Raw genomic sequence first — 17,374 nt, 5'->3', positions numbered from 1 at the left:
TTCTCTTTATACTTTTCTAGCATATAATAAGGGTGAGACTCACTTGAGATCCACTAGGGGTTTCACATCTGATTCATTTTATCAGCATTTAGAGGAGTACATACCTCTCCCCTAATAGGAAGGTGATCCCGATCGAGTCGATTATTTAGAACTTTAAAAAAGTTATGTTCACGACATTTTGAAATGATCAAACTTCACATACTCCCTTCCCTTGGAGTTGGGATGTACACTTGAGTTTTATGCTATTCTCACACCTATCTACCCGGGGGTCTCCCTCTTGATAATTCTGAAAAGAAAAATTAGAGATGAATCCCCTACTTACACCCCCCCCCTTTTAATGTGTAATGAAAAATATTAGGGGAGCAAGAATCTCTACCTGTCAAGTAGAAGATCTAGACTCTTCCCATGACCTCTTCAACATCTATAATTTATTTGAATATGCATATATTATTTGGGATGCACTAAGGACACGATTGGTAATGGGACAAGGAACAATTTTTGGCGTTCTTTTGTTTTCAAAACATTGAAAAATGCGAAAAAGTATTTTGTAAAATGGGTTGTTCTTTCATTTTTAGGTACAAAACTTTTTGCAAAACAACTTTGACTTGTTTCATCATTCCCAAAAACGAAAATCACAACTAAAAATTACACACAAATAAGGACACTTGATCAAAATTTCATTCACACACAACTTCTAACTATTTTCCGCCTTCATGGTGAGTCTCTTTTCCTTTTAAGTCATGATATAAGTCAAAAAAATATAGCTAAAATGGTTCTTAAGAACAACAGCTGCTAATTTGTTCAACTAGCATTTTCAAGTGTTCTCAACACAAGTTTTATTAAATGGTCAAAATTGTTCTTAAATCACCGTTCTTTGATAAAAACGCTAGAAAACGATTCTCATAAAAAGTGTCATTTTTAGAAAAGACTGTCACCAAACGCACATTAAGAAGCACAATTTTGATACTGTGAAAAGTATATATCTTGTGGTTTTTTTTCTTCTTTTTTTATGATAAACGATGAAAATAATATTTCTTTCTCAAAACAACTAATGCTTTAGAGTCGTTTGAAATGCCTAAGGAGAATTTGATTTCTTAATTTATTTATTTATTCAAGCTTTTCTATAAATGCTTGTTTGGTTACATGAGTCTGAGAGATTTCAAATCTATAGAATCATAATTTATAAAATTAAATGTTTGGTTGTGGAATGAAATCTATGGATTCATCCTAAAAAATTATTTGATAAACATGATTTTTTGTGAATGTGCAAATGTATAGCTTTTTTGAAATCTCTGGATTTCACCTCTTACCCATAAATCTACAGATTCACGTTTTTAGTGTAAAAAGGTGAATCTCTAGGTATAATTCTCAGATTCATGAATCCAGAGATTTCAAATCTCTAGATTCATGTAACCAGACAGGCCTTAAATGTTGCAGAGCAGTTTTGGTAAATGGGGATTCATATGCATACTTTCAATTTTGGCCCCTCAAGGACCAATCTCATCATTTTCACTTTTCTATTATTTAATCATGTATAAATTAAGTTAGATGTTATTTTATTTTTCTTTTACGCATTAACCTCGTTCAATGTTTACACTTATTTTTTTATACAATTGACCTGTCATAGAAAGGGTTTGTTAATTATGTCTCCAAGGCATTTCGATTAAACCAATGCCGAAAGATCAGTCACATGCTGTGACACCGACTTTACTTAATTATTGGGATCCATAGATCAAATGTTGAAACAATAAACCTTTCTAGATGAACCGTGGACACTTATATAATAGATATTATATATAAAATCTAGAAGTATTAATTTAAATATATTTATGTTTGAAAATTTTAATAAGGTAATGGGTTGAGTTAGATCGAAAAATCCATTTTCGTATAATTTTAGTAAAAAGAAAAAAAAAAGATTATTAATAGTCATGTGATGCGTGTTTATTTTAAAATAAGAAAAATGTTAGAGACACTTTAAGATAATTGGCGACAAGTTTGGACACTCCAAAACTACGTCTTATTAGTAGTGGTCCTCTTTTCCATTAAACTATTAACTTGTTAGAAGAAATGATGAATATATCTTAGTTGTGTTTTATATCATAAAATATAAAATAACTAAATTGAGAAAAAAAGAAGATACTCATGGATGAAGAAATAAGAAGACATTTAAGATTCTATTTTACGAAGGATAGTTTTGTAAGATCACAAGAGATTAAAGACAAATATAAAAGGGTAAATAACATTTACCTTCGCTCTTTAACCAAATGACACTTAGACCTCTTATTAGTTAGATAATATCACTTACCTCCCCTCTTACCTATTAAAGTTATCAAATACTTTTTTGTTAAGTTTTAGTTTTTCTATTAAATATTTTCTAAAACCCGAATTACCCTTAATTAAAAAAGTATTTAAGTTTAAAACCTCAAATTATTCTCAATTAGTCTATTAATTAAAATTTAAATTACCCTCAATTAATATTATTGTTAAAACCTCAAAATATGTTTAATTATTTTAATAGTTAAAATCTTAAATTAACCTCAATTAATTTTATTCCAAGACCCTAAAATACCCCCTTTGTCTTTTAATTTAGGTATCTTTCTTTTGTTAGGAAAATAAATAAATAATTAAAACCTAGGAAAGAGTCATTTATATTTTTTGATTGAATTTTTTTCTTTAGTCTAACTAAAAAGAAACATAATTAAAGAACATAGGGGTATTTTGAGATTTTATTAATAATATTAATCGAAGGTAATTTAGGGTTTTAATTACTAAAGTAATTGAGGATACTTTAAGTTTTAACAATAATATTAATTAGGGATAATTACTGTTGCCCCCTTGTACTCTGATTTAATTACTACTTTATCCCCTCTACTTTTAAAATTGCTAACCAACCTTAACTTTGTCTAAAATTACTAATGCCCCTCCGTTGCTCGGTTAGTTTCGATGATGTGGCTTATAGTTTTCAAAACCCAAAAATAACCTAAGTATCTTTCCTTTTTATCTTTGCAGTTATAATACTATCCTTAATTACTATGGGAATTAATTTTAAATTAAATTTTCTTTCAAAAACTACCGATTAAAGAGCTTGATTTTCTTCTCAAAAGAATCGCAATAAAGGAATATATGTTAAATAAAACTTAAAATAGAAACTAAAATATTAGGAATATATGTAATTCAAAGTTGATTGAAATCTCCTAATATTGCTCGGTCGTGTGGGTCCCCCAAGCCATTTATTGTAAAATATAAATTTTGGATATATTGCTTCAATATAGTTTCTAATGAGGGTAATGTTTATTTTGTAACTTCTTAATTTTAATGAAGGGCAATGCATTCTTTTGTGTTAACAACCACTTCCCGTTGGTGGGGGGCCGTTTTCATGGGGTTTGATTGTTCCGTCAGGGGCTGTATTTCCCTATTAATTAAGGATAGTATAGGATTTTAATTGCTATAGTAACTAAGGATAATTTAAAATTTAAACTAAAACATAATTTTAAGTCGGGTAATTTGGGGTTTCAATAATACTTAACGAAAAGAAATAGAACTTCACGGAACAAGTTAACAAAAGGGAGGTGTTCGATATCTTGCCAACTAAGAGGGGGTCCAAGTGTCATTTCATCAACTAAACTAATAGGGGAAGTAAATGATATTACTCAATATAAAATTATTTAACCATGATTTAACGAAATTTACTATCAGAGTATACTATTGTACAAACTTAAAGACATTTTCGTGGAAGGGGTTACTCCCAATTTGACATACTTTTGAAATGTTCATTTTTTGCCAATTATCTTAGGATCTCCTTGAAAATTTTCCTATATTTTACTTATATGTTATATCGATCTTAGATTTATTTATTTATTTATTTGTCTTTTCTTTTTGGATTTCCTTGACAAAATAATTTATCCAAAAAATTTTTAAAAAAAATTATTTAAAAAAAAAAAAAAAAAAGGAATGAGTTCCGCTGTACCATCCATGGTGAAAACAAAATCTTCATTCCCATTCCAACCAATATGATCAAAGTTGATTAGTCGATGAGAGAATTGAAGTGTTGGGCACGTTGTGGTTAGGGTTTAATATTAATATGGTTGGGTGCGTTCGTTTTACTTTCTTTATCTATAAGGGCCGGTGTGAGGACAATTAAGGACAATGATGAGTTCTATAATTTCTTCTTTAAATTTCATACATTTAATGCACTGCATGCTCAAATAAAATAAGTTGCTCAATTTTCAGACATCCCAAGAGAGGTGTCACTTTCATGGATGCATTGCATGCTCAAATGAGGTCACCATCAGCTAATCTGTTTATACTTGTATAAATATCCATGCATTTGCATGCTCGAACTTCACAGCGAATTTAAAACAGCCTGCAATTACAATTAGGAGAAAGGGTTTCTCCACTTATCATTCTAACTTTCTTTCTCTGTTAGTACTTGGTTAGTCGAAGTGATGGCTACTGATGATGAGAGAACAGGGGCTGAAATCGTCCGTGGAAAGGAATCGTGTGTCCGTTTCACAGAGGAGCTCATGAAAGAAGTTGGTTTCCCTGTTGGTGTCTTCCCCACGGGAGACCTTGAAGAATGTGGAAGGGTTAAATCTACAGGCTTTGCATGGTGGAAATGCAAAGCTCCATTTGAGCATTTCAGTGCCGCGACCAACTCCAAGAATAGCTATGCTGCCGAAACCACTGCTTATGTGGAGAAGGGGAAGATGAAAAAGATGACCGGAGTCAAGGCTAGGACGCCACTGAGGGTGTGGGTTACGGTGCTGGAGATGTACATCGATGGCAACAAGCTCAGCTTTAAGTCATCTGTGGGAGTCACCAAATCATTCCCCCTAGTCTCTTTCATGAATGAAGAAGAAAAGAAGGCTTATCTCGCAGTAAATGGTTCCGCAAAATAAACCATACTCTACCCTACCTCCTTCATGGAGATTAGTCAATATCAGTCCCTGGATCGAGCTACTATAAGCATCAAGCCCGTATAATATGCCATCACCCCTATATGTATTGAGTTTCTTATGTTTTCATTTTAATTCATGATGTAATAATCTATGTATCTCTCTTTTTTCCGTGTTCTCTTCCAGAAAACTTTCTAGTCAAGTGTTCCCATTCTCTGTTGCTACAAGTCAGACAGACCTCATAATCATATTACATATGTTTGAAGAATCTTAAGGTTATGAGGTCTATATTTGAAATGTCCAAAGAGAATATATATCCTCTCCTAGATGTTGCCAAGTACTTTCGGCATGCGTGGATTCATGTGTTTTTTCTTAGTAATTTTATTTTTTTGATTTTCTATAAAGAAAGATGTTATATTTTCCAATATATTAACATAGCTAGTTGAGGTTTTCTTTTTTCTGTGAAGTGAACATCAGGACCATAACCATAAACTTAGGGATTCTAAATTAGGCTAAAAATGGGGACTCCTTAAGTTTTTGTTTTTTTGGTAGAACAGAAGTTTATTATAGGGAGAAACCCCGGTTACAACCGACACCTAGTTGATCAAATAGTAAAGGCTCACTTTCCTTTGCCAAAACATCACCTATCATATTAGCTTCTCGATAGATATGTCTGAATGTGAGAGAGGCAAATAGTGGCACGAGTTCTTCGATGTCAGAGATGATTGGGAAAATCTTCCATGGTACTTCATGTGGACTTCGTTGCAAGATGTGAAATAGTGTCTGATTGTCAGTTTCTACTTCAAGTTCTGAAAAATGAAAATCACGTGCCCACAACAAGGCTTGACGCAACGTCATAGCTTCAACAGTGAGAATGTCTTGAGAGTCAGTTCCTCTACCAAAGCAAAAGAGCATATTGCCCTTGTGATCCCGTGCAATGTCTCCAAAGCCCACAACTCTGCAATCCTTAAACAAGGAACCATCCACATTTAATTTTATGCATGGGGGGTATTGGGGGTACCCATTTGATGCGGATTGGTTCGATATTTGGCTACTTGATGTGTTGTGAACCCTTTTTATAAAATTGAAGACCTTTCCAAATTTGGAAAGTTACCTGTGTTGTGGCAGGGTGCTCATGATTGTCAAAAAGACTTGTGTACGCTTTCCATAGAAGCCAAAGCGCTATGAGTGTGTTAATGGGTCTTTCAGCCAGCGGGTCTTCATGCCACTGGTTGAGAAAGAAATGACTTTGTCTACCAGATTTCCCTGTTGTTCCAAGATAGGTAGGTGTAAAGTCGCCCAAACGGCCTGAGCGAGAGGACAAGTGACAAAGATGTGGTCAAGGGTGGTTTGTTCTTCTCCACAGTGGAGACAGTAGGTGGTACATGAGCATCCTCTCTGTTCTAGCAGAAGTGCAGTGGGCAGTTTCGGATGCATGACTTTCCATAGGAAATGTTTAACTTGAGGTAACAACGGTACCTTCCACAAACGCCTCCAAGTATTCATCTGGATGTGAGAGGACATAGAAGAGGTCGTAGCCATCCTATATGCTGATTTGACCAAGAAAATCCCCGAGGAAGTCCATTGCCGATTTTTTTTGTCGGATTGTTTTGTGACTGATAATGGAATTTCCAATAATCTTTAGACAAAATCCGGAGGCCACCATTGATTTAATAGTGTTTTGTTCCAAGAGTGAGAGCGCATGTCAATGAATTGAGAGACCATATGAGGGGCATTGTCAGCATAAGGGAAGCAAGCCACATCTGGATTCGTTTGAGGGATCCAATGATCAATCCAAGGATTAATGGGATGACCATCTCCCACTTGCCATAATAGGCCTTTTTTGAGCAAGTCTCACCCCAACAAGATGGATCTCCATCCCCAAAAATCTGTGGGTAATGGGGTGACATCAAGGAAAGAGGAGTGATGACAATACTCTGAAGCATTAATCTACCCCACAGAGTATGGGGATTCTTTAATAATTCCCATGCCTTCCGAGACAGAAGAACGAGGTTGAAAGCTAGGAGGTTATGAAAATTTAGCCCTCCTGCTGAATTTGCGGAGCAGATAGTGTGCCAATCAATGGTGTGTACCTATTGTTTGTTACCATTGGACCAAAAGAAGCTTCTCATTGTTTTGCCCATTGATTGAATGAAGACCATCGACAATCTGAAGTAGGACATAAAGTGAGAGGGGAGTGCTGCAAGGGTAGACTTAATGAGTACTACTTTTCCTGGCTACGCCAAGTATTTGGTTTTCCAACCCTGCAGTCGAGCGTTGACCCTGTCAAGGACGGTGGCACAATGTTTCTTCTTCATTTTCCTAGCAAATAGAGGAATGCCCAAATACATGTCAGCCTCTGACGTGGGTGAGATATGGAATTGAAGTGTAACGATAACTCCTATTTCATAGATGCCGAAAGTGCTTGGGTTATAATGGGCACTTGTTTTGCTCCCATTCAATTCTTGTCCCAACATGTCACAATATTGTTTGATAATTTGTGCGAAAATCCTTTTTTCTTTGCTTGTAGCTTGACCAAATAAGATTAATCATCAGCAAATGCTAGATGTGAGAGTCTTCCACCCCCTCTTAAGAGTTGCATACCCTTCCTTTTTTTTTTTCTTTTGAATTGCTAATTCTAGGTGGAATTGAGGTTTGCCTAGGCTAGCATACATGTACCTTGACTACATCTTTAAGAAATGGCTTTTATATATAATTTAAATATAAGTCAAGGCTTCACCCCTGGTCCGAGGGAATTCAAATTCTTGAGTCTTGACCTCATATCATGAGGTGTTAGTCATTTGTCAACTATATATATATATATATATATATATATATATATATATATATATATATATATATATATCAATAAACCATGAGAAAGATATGGTAGAGTCAACGAAACCAAGATGCAAAAATAGGCCAAACCATCAGGCATGGCACTAATAAGACCATCCAAGTCGAGTCAAGAGCTATTTTCCTCCTTGGAATAAAAAAAAAGTACATGTGGAAACGTACAAGATATATCATCTTGCTGGCCACCGAATATGGTGCACTTTAAATTGCTGGTGGTTGTGCACTAGCTACCGTAACCTCCACTTGTGACTGCTTCCCTGGTTTGTGGGGGTACTTCTGTGTTAGATCCAACAACCAAATTTGGGCATTTTTCACTAAAAACACCAAACTTCTGGGAGATTAGCATTTGATTGGTGGTGCTTAAATCTCCATCCTTTATAACATCTCTTGTCATTTGGTGATGAGAGTGATCCTAACTCTACTTGGATGAGAGAATAGCAACCCATAGTGGACCGATTTTGGGCGATAGTGTCGACACCACTCATGAGTGGGCATATCCATCTTGCAACACCCATAGCTTTTCTCTTGTTTCCGACAAGAATCTGAGCGGCATCAGGTAGATAAGAAAGAAAATCCTAAGAATGACGGTGGAAATAGATTCTCACCGGATCCCGGGCTGGATGACGTCTTGCTATGTTTATGAGAGAGTGGAGCAGAGAGAAAGAGGAACTTCTTAGAAAACTTAAGTTGAATTTTTATTGTCCCCTTCACCCTTTCTTTCTTGAGCCCGGATCCTCTCCATCCACGGGTTGTCCACCCATCCGCCACCCTCACTGGGTTGACACAACCCGCTGCGCCGCAGGGTGGAGATCCTTGCCACCCAACCTACCCATCCCCCATCCTCCCCCACTCACAGGCCTAAGCATGCCCTAGCTGACCCAGGCCTTGTATCAGCCTTGTAGAGGGGAGTGAGGGCTTGGTCGGTTTGGATGCCGGAGGCCTATGTAGGGTAGGCAACCGGGTGGAGAAGATCTGCCCAATTGTTTTTTTCTCAATAGATAAATAATAAGAGGTGGCACGTGGTGCAATCAGCCAACCACTGTATTTCTTTTAGATCTCCTCAAGCTCCCTCCAAAAAGCTTGTGGTGCATTAATGTGACCCATGAATTTTGAAGATGAAATGAATCCATGAATGAATATCACACGTCTTCGAATTGTCCCGTGTCAGTTGTTACCCTTCTGTACCATTTCTTTGGGATATAAAGGGTCTCTTTGCAGGAAATGAGAGAGAATTAGAGGAGCTCCAAGGAGCTAGGGGCGGACCCACTAAGGGGCCGGGAGCTCTTGGCCCAGTGGATTTTTAAATTTTTTTATAATTTCCTTAGCTTTTTCATTTTTTATATTAATTTCTTTCATTTTTCCAGTTTTTTTCTCTTCTCACATGTGAAATATCACTATTTGGCCCCTCCTCAAATTTGAAAACAAATTTTAAAGATAAAATAATGGGTATAAATGTCATCCCCTTCTTAAAAATAACTCTTCAATCCCTATTTATCCTCCTCTCTCTTCTCTCTCACATCTTTTCTTCCTATTTATTCTCCTTCTATAAACGTGGGTTAAGGGAAATTTAAAAAAAATATATATGTTATCAAATATTCAAAATGTCATTTCTAATGAAAACTAACTCCTCAATCCCTATTTATTCTCCCCTCTCTTCTCTCTCACATCTTTTTTTTCTATATATTCTCCTTCTATAACGTGGGTAAAGGGAAATTTTTGAAAAACATATATTATTAAATATTCAAAATGTCATTTCTAATGGAAATTAACTCCTCAATCCCTATTTATTCTCTCATATCTCCTCTTTCTTCTCTCCTCTTTTATTTCTATTTATTCTCATCGGTTTCTTTCTTTCTATTTATTCTATAAGTGCGGATTAAGAAAATTTTGAGAAAAAAATATTCTCCACAATTAGGTTCTCTTTCTCTATTTCAATTTTTATTTATTTTTTCCCTTTTACTCATTTTTTATGTTATTCTTTATTTGATTTTATTTTTTTGCAATTTTTGTTATTTGATTTTATATTGTAAATAAAATATCTATATTTAGTAAGGTAACTAACTACCATTGGTTTGCATGTCTTACCTAAATTTTTTTTTTGTTTGCAACTGACTTTTAGGGTTGAAGTCATGTGTATTTTTCTTGAACTAATGCTTTAATTTACTTATATCTTGTTGGAAAAAAAATACCATTACTAATAATTTACCTATTTTTGTCAAATCTATGTGGGCCCCACAAAATATATGTAGGCATAAGGGCCTATACAATATGTGTGGCAAAAAAGCATTGGTGCTTCCCTAATCTGGACTTTTATTATTCCCCCTCCCCCCCCCCCAACTATTGAATCTTGGCTCCGCCCCTACAAGGAGCTCAGGTAATTCAATCACAGTCAAACCATCTTGAGATTGGATGGGATCGCTGAACCGATCTTGTTGTTCCTTTTTTATCTTTTAATTTTAAAATCATTAAAACTATCTTATTTTGTTTTAGACTTTGTTTTATAGGACTCTTATTTTTGGTTTTAATTACATATCGTTTATCCATGATGCTATTTATATGATTATATAATTATATCTTGTTTATCTTTTTATATTATCTTTTATTCTACCTTACCATACTTATATTATATTATTTTTTTTCTTCTTCTTCTATCTTTTCTATTTTTTCTTTCATCTCACTTATATCTACATATTCAGTTATCATCAATATGGTTAGCTACTTTTTTTTTTATCTTGTTATTTTTTTTGTTTTCTTCATTGTCTGTTACTTATCTCTTTCAGTACTGTTGAGTTTGGTCTATTGTTTATCTTATAACTCAATCAAACCGATCTTAATACCTTAGAATCTTCTACACCTCAACTCACCTGAAAGTTTCTTTTTTTCATTTACTACTTCGGGTATGTCATATTTTTATATTTTATTTCTTTTTATTTTATTTTTTCTTTGTGTCTTTTTTCTAACAATCTTAAGGTATTTAACACATATAAATTGAACACCTTTTCATGCCTCGCAAAATCCTCTCAGTTTTAAACACACTGTATCCTCTAAACCATTTCTTTCCAACGAATTTATCCACCTCATGTTTGAGTCTTCTATAACCACATCGATTATTCTTACAAATAACCAATTCGTTTCATTTTAATAAACGTATCTTTCTCAAATAGGTCTTTTGCTTGCACACAAGCAACGAACTTGAGCAAGGATCTGGTTCAGCTGTTATCTTAAACGTTTCTCTTTTCGAACTTATAATTTATTTCTTTGGTATGCCTATATGATTGATCTCTCTGAAAAATACACTTGGAGGATCCGTGGTATTTTCAATTTCTAAATTTCATAATGAACGATGATAGAATTTCCCACGTTACCATTCGTTTTCGTAAGAAGATATTGATCTTTTTTACTACTCTTTGATTGAAGCTTCTAACTCTTGGAATATTTTTAAGTTGAATATGAAACACAAAGAAGGTGACTTTACTTGTTTTATAATTAAAACAAATTCAATCAAAATCTTGTAACCTAAGCTTGGGTCTTAGTAGGGATAAACTTGAAAAGAATGTTCTTTACATTGTACTCACTACAACTTTTAATTAAAAACCAATTAATCTCATTAGAGACATCTTTCGGATATCGATTATTTTAAAACACTCATCGCATACATTTTGCAATGATCGAACATGTTCTCAAAGTACACTAGTTTTTGAATAGTTTTGGGAAATTGTTCCTCTTTGTGTTGCAAATACTTTAACTTACATCGAAGACTTTGGTGTTGGACAACTCTTCATGTGCTTTGAGGATTTGTTCCTTTGACGTATATTTCTTTTGATTGATAAATTAATTATTACTAAAATAATTATTTTGAGGATATTTGAATAGGCTTTTTCTCTTTCTATTCAATAAATGATAAGCATTTTTTACTTTTTGAGTTTTCTTTCATGCTGATTAGGTCATTCTACTCCTTACATTAAAAATGTTAAGATTGCTTATTGAAATCTAAACCTTCTTTAAATAAGTTACATCGTTGAGGCTAAATTTACAAACCTCATAAGTCATATGACAAATAATTACTTGGTTTGATACATATCTATTGATTTTAAATCTTGTCTGTGGAAAAAATATTTACTTTCATTGATGATTTTCACGTATCTTGTATATTTAATTCACTCTAAGGATGAGCATCTAATCTTTTATTACATACAAACGTTACCAACTGTATTAAACTTAAACCATGTTTTTTTAATCTCTTTTTCTTAGGTATGGAATAATCATAGACAACGGCACCATATCAACCAGAATCCAATGGAATAGCTAAGAAAAAGCGACTTTAAAGGAAATGATGAATTCATTACTTATTAGTTCGTTTGTCTTTTGATATGTGGGGGAAGCTATGCTAACAGCTTGTTTCATTCTAAATCGTATACCTCACAAAAGTCTTGGTATGATTCCCTATGAACTATGGTTTAATAGAAAACCCAATCTTAAATATTTAAGAATCTGGGGCTGTTTGGCTAAGGTAGCAATACCTATACCAAAGAAAAGGAAAGTAGGACCAAAGACTTTCGATTCGTATTTATTGGGTATGCAAAACATAGTTCAGCATATAGATTTATGGTCCTTAAGACCTTAGATGGAATATGTGAAGAAGGGGACATAACGAGAATCTGGGATGCAGAATTTTTGAGAATATCTTACCTTTTAAGTTGCCTTCAATACAAGAAAAGGGAGTTAGTGGTGAGTCCGTGTCCGGTCAAAGAAAGGATTTGGCACGAGTTGCTAGTGATCAAATAGAAATGATGATCACTTATCAAGTGGTGAAGGTTCGTGCAACCTTCGTGAGGTAAAAGACAAGAACCTCTAAACACTTTGGAAATGATTGGATAGTCTACTCAATAGATGATAATCCAACTTGGTTGGCTTATCTAATAGATAAGGATCCTTTTCGTATGGGAAGCGGTGACATCAACAGATCTGTTTTTCGGAAAGAAGCCATCAAAAGTGAGTTGGACTCAATCATTTCCAATCACACTTGGGAGTTGGTTGAACTCCCTCGAGGTTCTAAAATCTTAGACACTAAGTGGATATTCCCAAGAAATTAAAGGCGGATGGATCACTTGATAAGTATAAGGCAAGACTAGTAGTTAAAGGCTTTAACGAAGCAAAACATTGATTACTTTGACACTTTTGCTCCAGTAGCAAGGATCACTGCTGTAAGGATAATGATAGCTCTTGCATCCATTTACAAGTTGGTTATTCACCAAATGGATGTAAAAACAGCTTTTCTAAATGGTGACTTAGAAGAAGAAATCTATATAAGACAACCTGAAGGTTGTGTAGTACCTGCCAAGAGCGAAGGTATGCAAACTCAAAAAATCATTATATGGTTTGAAACAAGCGCCCAAACGGTGGCATGAAAAGCTAGATCGGTACTTCTAGCTAGTGGCTTTCGGTAACGTGTGGAAAGATGTTTATACAGTAGGTTCCATCAAGGTAAAGGTGTGTTTATCTTGGTATATGTGATGACATGCTCATAATGGGAACAAATTTGGACATAGTGCAACAAACTAAGAAACTTTTAATGTCAAAATTTGACACAAAAGACATGGGTGAAGCGGATGTTATTCTTGGAATCAAGATTATCCGAAAGAATGAGGAGATAATATTATCTCAAGCACACTATGTTGAGAACTTGCTCAAGAAGTATAATTCTTGGGATGAGAAGCGGTCAAGACACCATTTGAAACAGCTTGTCATCTTAAAAGAATTTGGGAGATCCGGTTAACCGAACGTTACTCCCAGTTATCGGTTCATTTCGTACTTGATGAGCTGTACTAGACCGGATATTGCTTTAGCGGTTGGGAAGTTGAGTCAATATACTCACAATCCCGGATTCGGCTTGGCTGCCATTAATGGTTATTACGGTATCTAAAGGGAGCGGTGACTTATAGCCTATGTTCGGTGGGAATCTCTTGTACTAGAAGGATATTGCGATGCAAATTGGATCTCCGATACCAATGAGTCATTAGCAACAAGTGGATATGTATTCACACTTGGCGGTGGAGCAATATCCTGGAAATCTGTTAAGCAATCTTGTGGAACTAGCTCCACAATGGAAGCTGAATTCGTAGCCTTAGAGAAGGCGGGGACCGGCGGATGGCTCGGGTTTTATGGCTGATATTCCGTTATGGCACAAACCAATGCCCTCGATATCACTTCCTTGTGATAACATGGCAGCAATAGCTAAGGCTAAAAATCGTGTATATAACGGAAAAGGAGACATATTCGGCTGAGACACAATTTGGTTAGGCAATACATAAGTGAAGGCGATAGCTATCGATTTCGTAAAGTCCGAAAGAACTTAGCGGACATGTTCACAAAGGCATTGCCAACTTCATTAATTAATGAAGCATCTAAAGGAATGAGCGTGAGGCCTATGTCGAAGGTCTTGTGATGGACACCCAACCTATGTGAAGAGGTTTTAACCCGAATTAGGTTCAAGGGTAAAACGAGTCACGGGGGACTGTTTAGTACTACTATTGTTTTGCTCATTCGGTTAGATGGTAGTAGTACCACCACAATGTAAGAGGTTGAGCGGTGGGCTCTTAATTAGCCAAATCCTCGAAATGTGGGGGTGTGTTAACGTGGTGCGCATCGGGCTAACCTAAGTGAGTGTGAGGGTGTGGCCGCCCTCGATAAGGTTTTAAGGCGAACTCTTTAAACACTCATGAGACCAGATAGGGGATAGGGCCTAGAATGTCCCATTGATATATTTCGGGAGATACGGCGTCGACTAGTGGGACATGGATGGTGGCTGCCAGCTATGATGAAGAGGAAGGGTTCAAGAGTCGACTTCACCCATACTCGTAGCGTAGTTCATCGGACCTAGTGTAGGTTCAAGTCCGAAGACACCTCCAACGTGTGTCCTACTAAGTCAAAATTTATCAGCACCTCTTCGTTTCTGATATTTTGAAACTTGTGGGGGATTGTTGGATTTTGTTTAAAAAATATATAACATAATATAATATACTATTTAGATAAGTTTCAAAATCATTAAAACTCTATCTCCCTAGTTTTGTTTTAGGACTCTTGTTTCTATAGGACTCTTCGGATGTCTATTAGGTGATTTAGATTACCATATGCGTTTAGTCCCACATCGGATGGAGCTAATGATTATATGATTATATAATCGTATATAGCTCCTAAGTGGGGTGTATCTTGGTAGAGAGCTATGTGTGGATCCGCGTATGCAACGAGCTGGACCAAGTCGGGCGTGGTTGCGGTAGTGGTCCGTAGACCCTAGTCTAACCAAGCCATGGGGCACCTTAATATTATATAAATAATATTAAGTTGTCTATGATGGGACTTGGCCTGGGTGGGTCGTGGGTCATGGATCTAGGCGGGTCTGGATCTAAACCCGGCTTTGGGTTTTGCGGTGGAGGTGGCGATCATACGGTCACAACTCTCTGCGATGACCTTCGTACATATGCGCCCTCGAAGGTGTCCATCGAGTCAGTAACATAGAGGTTAAGCTCGAACAAGAGGCCATTCCGTTTTGGTGAAAAGCAGATTTACAAAATCTAGTGTTAGAAAATTCCTTCTTTTGTTTTCTTCATTCGGTGCTGTGTATTACCTTCGGATCTCCTTTGCAAGTAGACTCCGTTGGAGTGCTGCCTTCGGATCTAAGAGTTGTTGTATCTTGGAGGTAAGAACGTCAAGGTCAAACCCAGCAGCATAAAGGGGGCGTTCAAATACCTTAAGGAAAAGTACAGTTCGTACCCTCAACTCACCCGGAGTTCGTTTTCAAGTGTCGACATAAAATTTCGTTATATATTTATTTCTTTTTATTCGTTGTTGGTCCTGTCTTCTGTGCCTCTGGTCTTTTGGTTCTAACATCCTTTTTTATGGGAAAAAAAAAACAAAAAATCAATCCTGTCCTACACTTTATACATTAAATGTCTGATAAAAAAAGTTATTCAGTTAATTCAATAGGTGTATCCTTTTATTTTATCAATTCAACTAGCAGATTAAAATTAAATTTTATTTTGACGTACTAATATTGAAGAAAAGTCAACAGTCAAATGTCTTAGAATTTGTAGCCAAACCTAAACTTAAGATTTTATTCCCACTGTGCCTTCTTTATTGAATGAAGACCAGGTCTTCCTTAGTAGAATAAGGTTGGCAAATTGGACCATGGGTGTTGAACGATAAGGTCATCGTCATCTCATCACCCTCTGCAGGTTTTGTGTATAAATATCCATCTCCTGATCAGCCTTTACACCTACAAGCAGCAGTCTTATAAGCAATTGCAGAGAGTTTCTCACCCATTAATTTACTTTCTTTCTATCTGTTACCTTTATTTGTCATGGCAACTGATGAGAGAGCTGGGGCTGAAATCATCTGTGGAAAGGTGGCTTGTGATGAATTTTCAGCGGAGTTGTTGAAAGAACTTGGATTCCCCAGTGGTGTCCTTCCCACAGGAGAACTAGTAGAATGCGGGAGGGTCAGATCCACGGGCTTCGTCTGGTGGCAATGCAAAGCCCCCTACGAGCACTACAATGCAGCCACCAACACTAAGAACAGCTATGCTGCTGAGACCACTGCGTACGTTGAGAATGGGAGGATGAAGAAGATGACTGGATGCAAGGCCAAGACTCCGCTGATGTGGGTTTCTATAGTAGAGATGTCCATTGATGGCAACAAGATCTCCTTCAAGTCATCCATGGGAGTCGGCAAGTCCTTTCCCCTCACTTCTCTCATGAACGAAGAAGAAAAGAAGGCTTATCTCTCCAATAATTAGATGGTTCCATTGGAATTCAAACCATATATATTCTACCAGCCTGGCCTCCTTCAGTAGTAACTCAGTTATTGTTGTCATTCTCATACTTTATCAGCTATATGCATTGAGTTTTTTTTTTTTTTGGTAAATATATGCATTGAGTTATTCATTTTTGTCTATCTGTAATCCATGAATCCTATTTAATGACTAGATAATAATTGAGTGTACTACTTAAAAACCAAAGACACAGGGTTCACCTTAATTTATTTCTTCACCTCTATCTCCTGCTCTTGTATTGCAAGACCTATGAATTCAACTTCAGTTAGATGCACTAATTTGAAAGGTTTTCTCCTCTCTAGTGTATGAGACTGAAGCATCAAATTGTGTTCTTTCCCTTTGTGATCTTTGCATTACAAATGCTATTATTGAACACACTTTCCTCTTAGTGAGTTTCTCTCCCAAAAAAATAAATTTCCCTTCATTTTATTTCCGAAGGTGATAACAATATATCAAGGTTCAAATATTATTATTATTATTATTATTATTATTATTATTATTATTATTATTATTATTATTGGTAAGTATTGCAAATATTATTATGTCATTGTAAAAATTGTCACTGCCATATGTATTTCTTAACATATGTACATATTAGATAACATTGTGAAGTGCAGAAACTATGTGACACACAAAAGAACAGGCAATTAAGTTTACAAATTATTTGACACCTAGAAGTTTTTTAATAAGAAAATTGTTCGAAAAAGTCATATTATGTTGAAAGAATATTAAAAGATAAAAATTACATTTTTCAATTTTTACACAAAGAGTACATAAAACACAAAATCAACATAGC

At 35.6% G+C, this 17,374-nt stretch overlaps 2 protein-coding genes across 2 annotated transcripts; both read left to right on the top strand.

Moving 5' to 3' along the window:
* Window positions 1–4,445: 4,445 nt before the first annotated feature.
* On the top strand, window positions 4,446–4,898 carry LOC149030077 (uncharacterized). The gene has a single exon (XM_089144504.1). It carries the CDS (start codon window positions 4,446–4,448, stop codon window positions 4,896–4,898), a length of 453 nt encoding a protein of 150 aa, XP_089000630.1.
* Window positions 4,899–16,107: 11,209 nt separating this feature from the next.
* Window positions 16,108–16,542, top strand: LOC149030076 (uncharacterized). The gene has a single exon (XM_089144491.1). It carries the CDS (start codon window positions 16,108–16,110, stop codon window positions 16,540–16,542), a length of 435 nt encoding a protein of 144 aa, XP_089000617.1.
* The last annotated feature ends 832 nt before the right edge of the window (window positions 16,543–17,374 follow it).

This window comes from Hakea prostrata, chromosome 1 (genome assembly GCF_041222555.1).
Source record: "Hakea prostrata isolate BN-2017 chromosome 1, UWA_Hpros_2, whole genome shotgun sequence".
Lineage (NCBI taxonomy): Eukaryota > Viridiplantae > Streptophyta > Magnoliopsida > Proteales > Proteaceae > Hakea > Hakea prostrata.
Note: the sequence above shows the minus strand (reverse complement) of the source record. Positions and strands in the feature narration are given on the sequence as shown.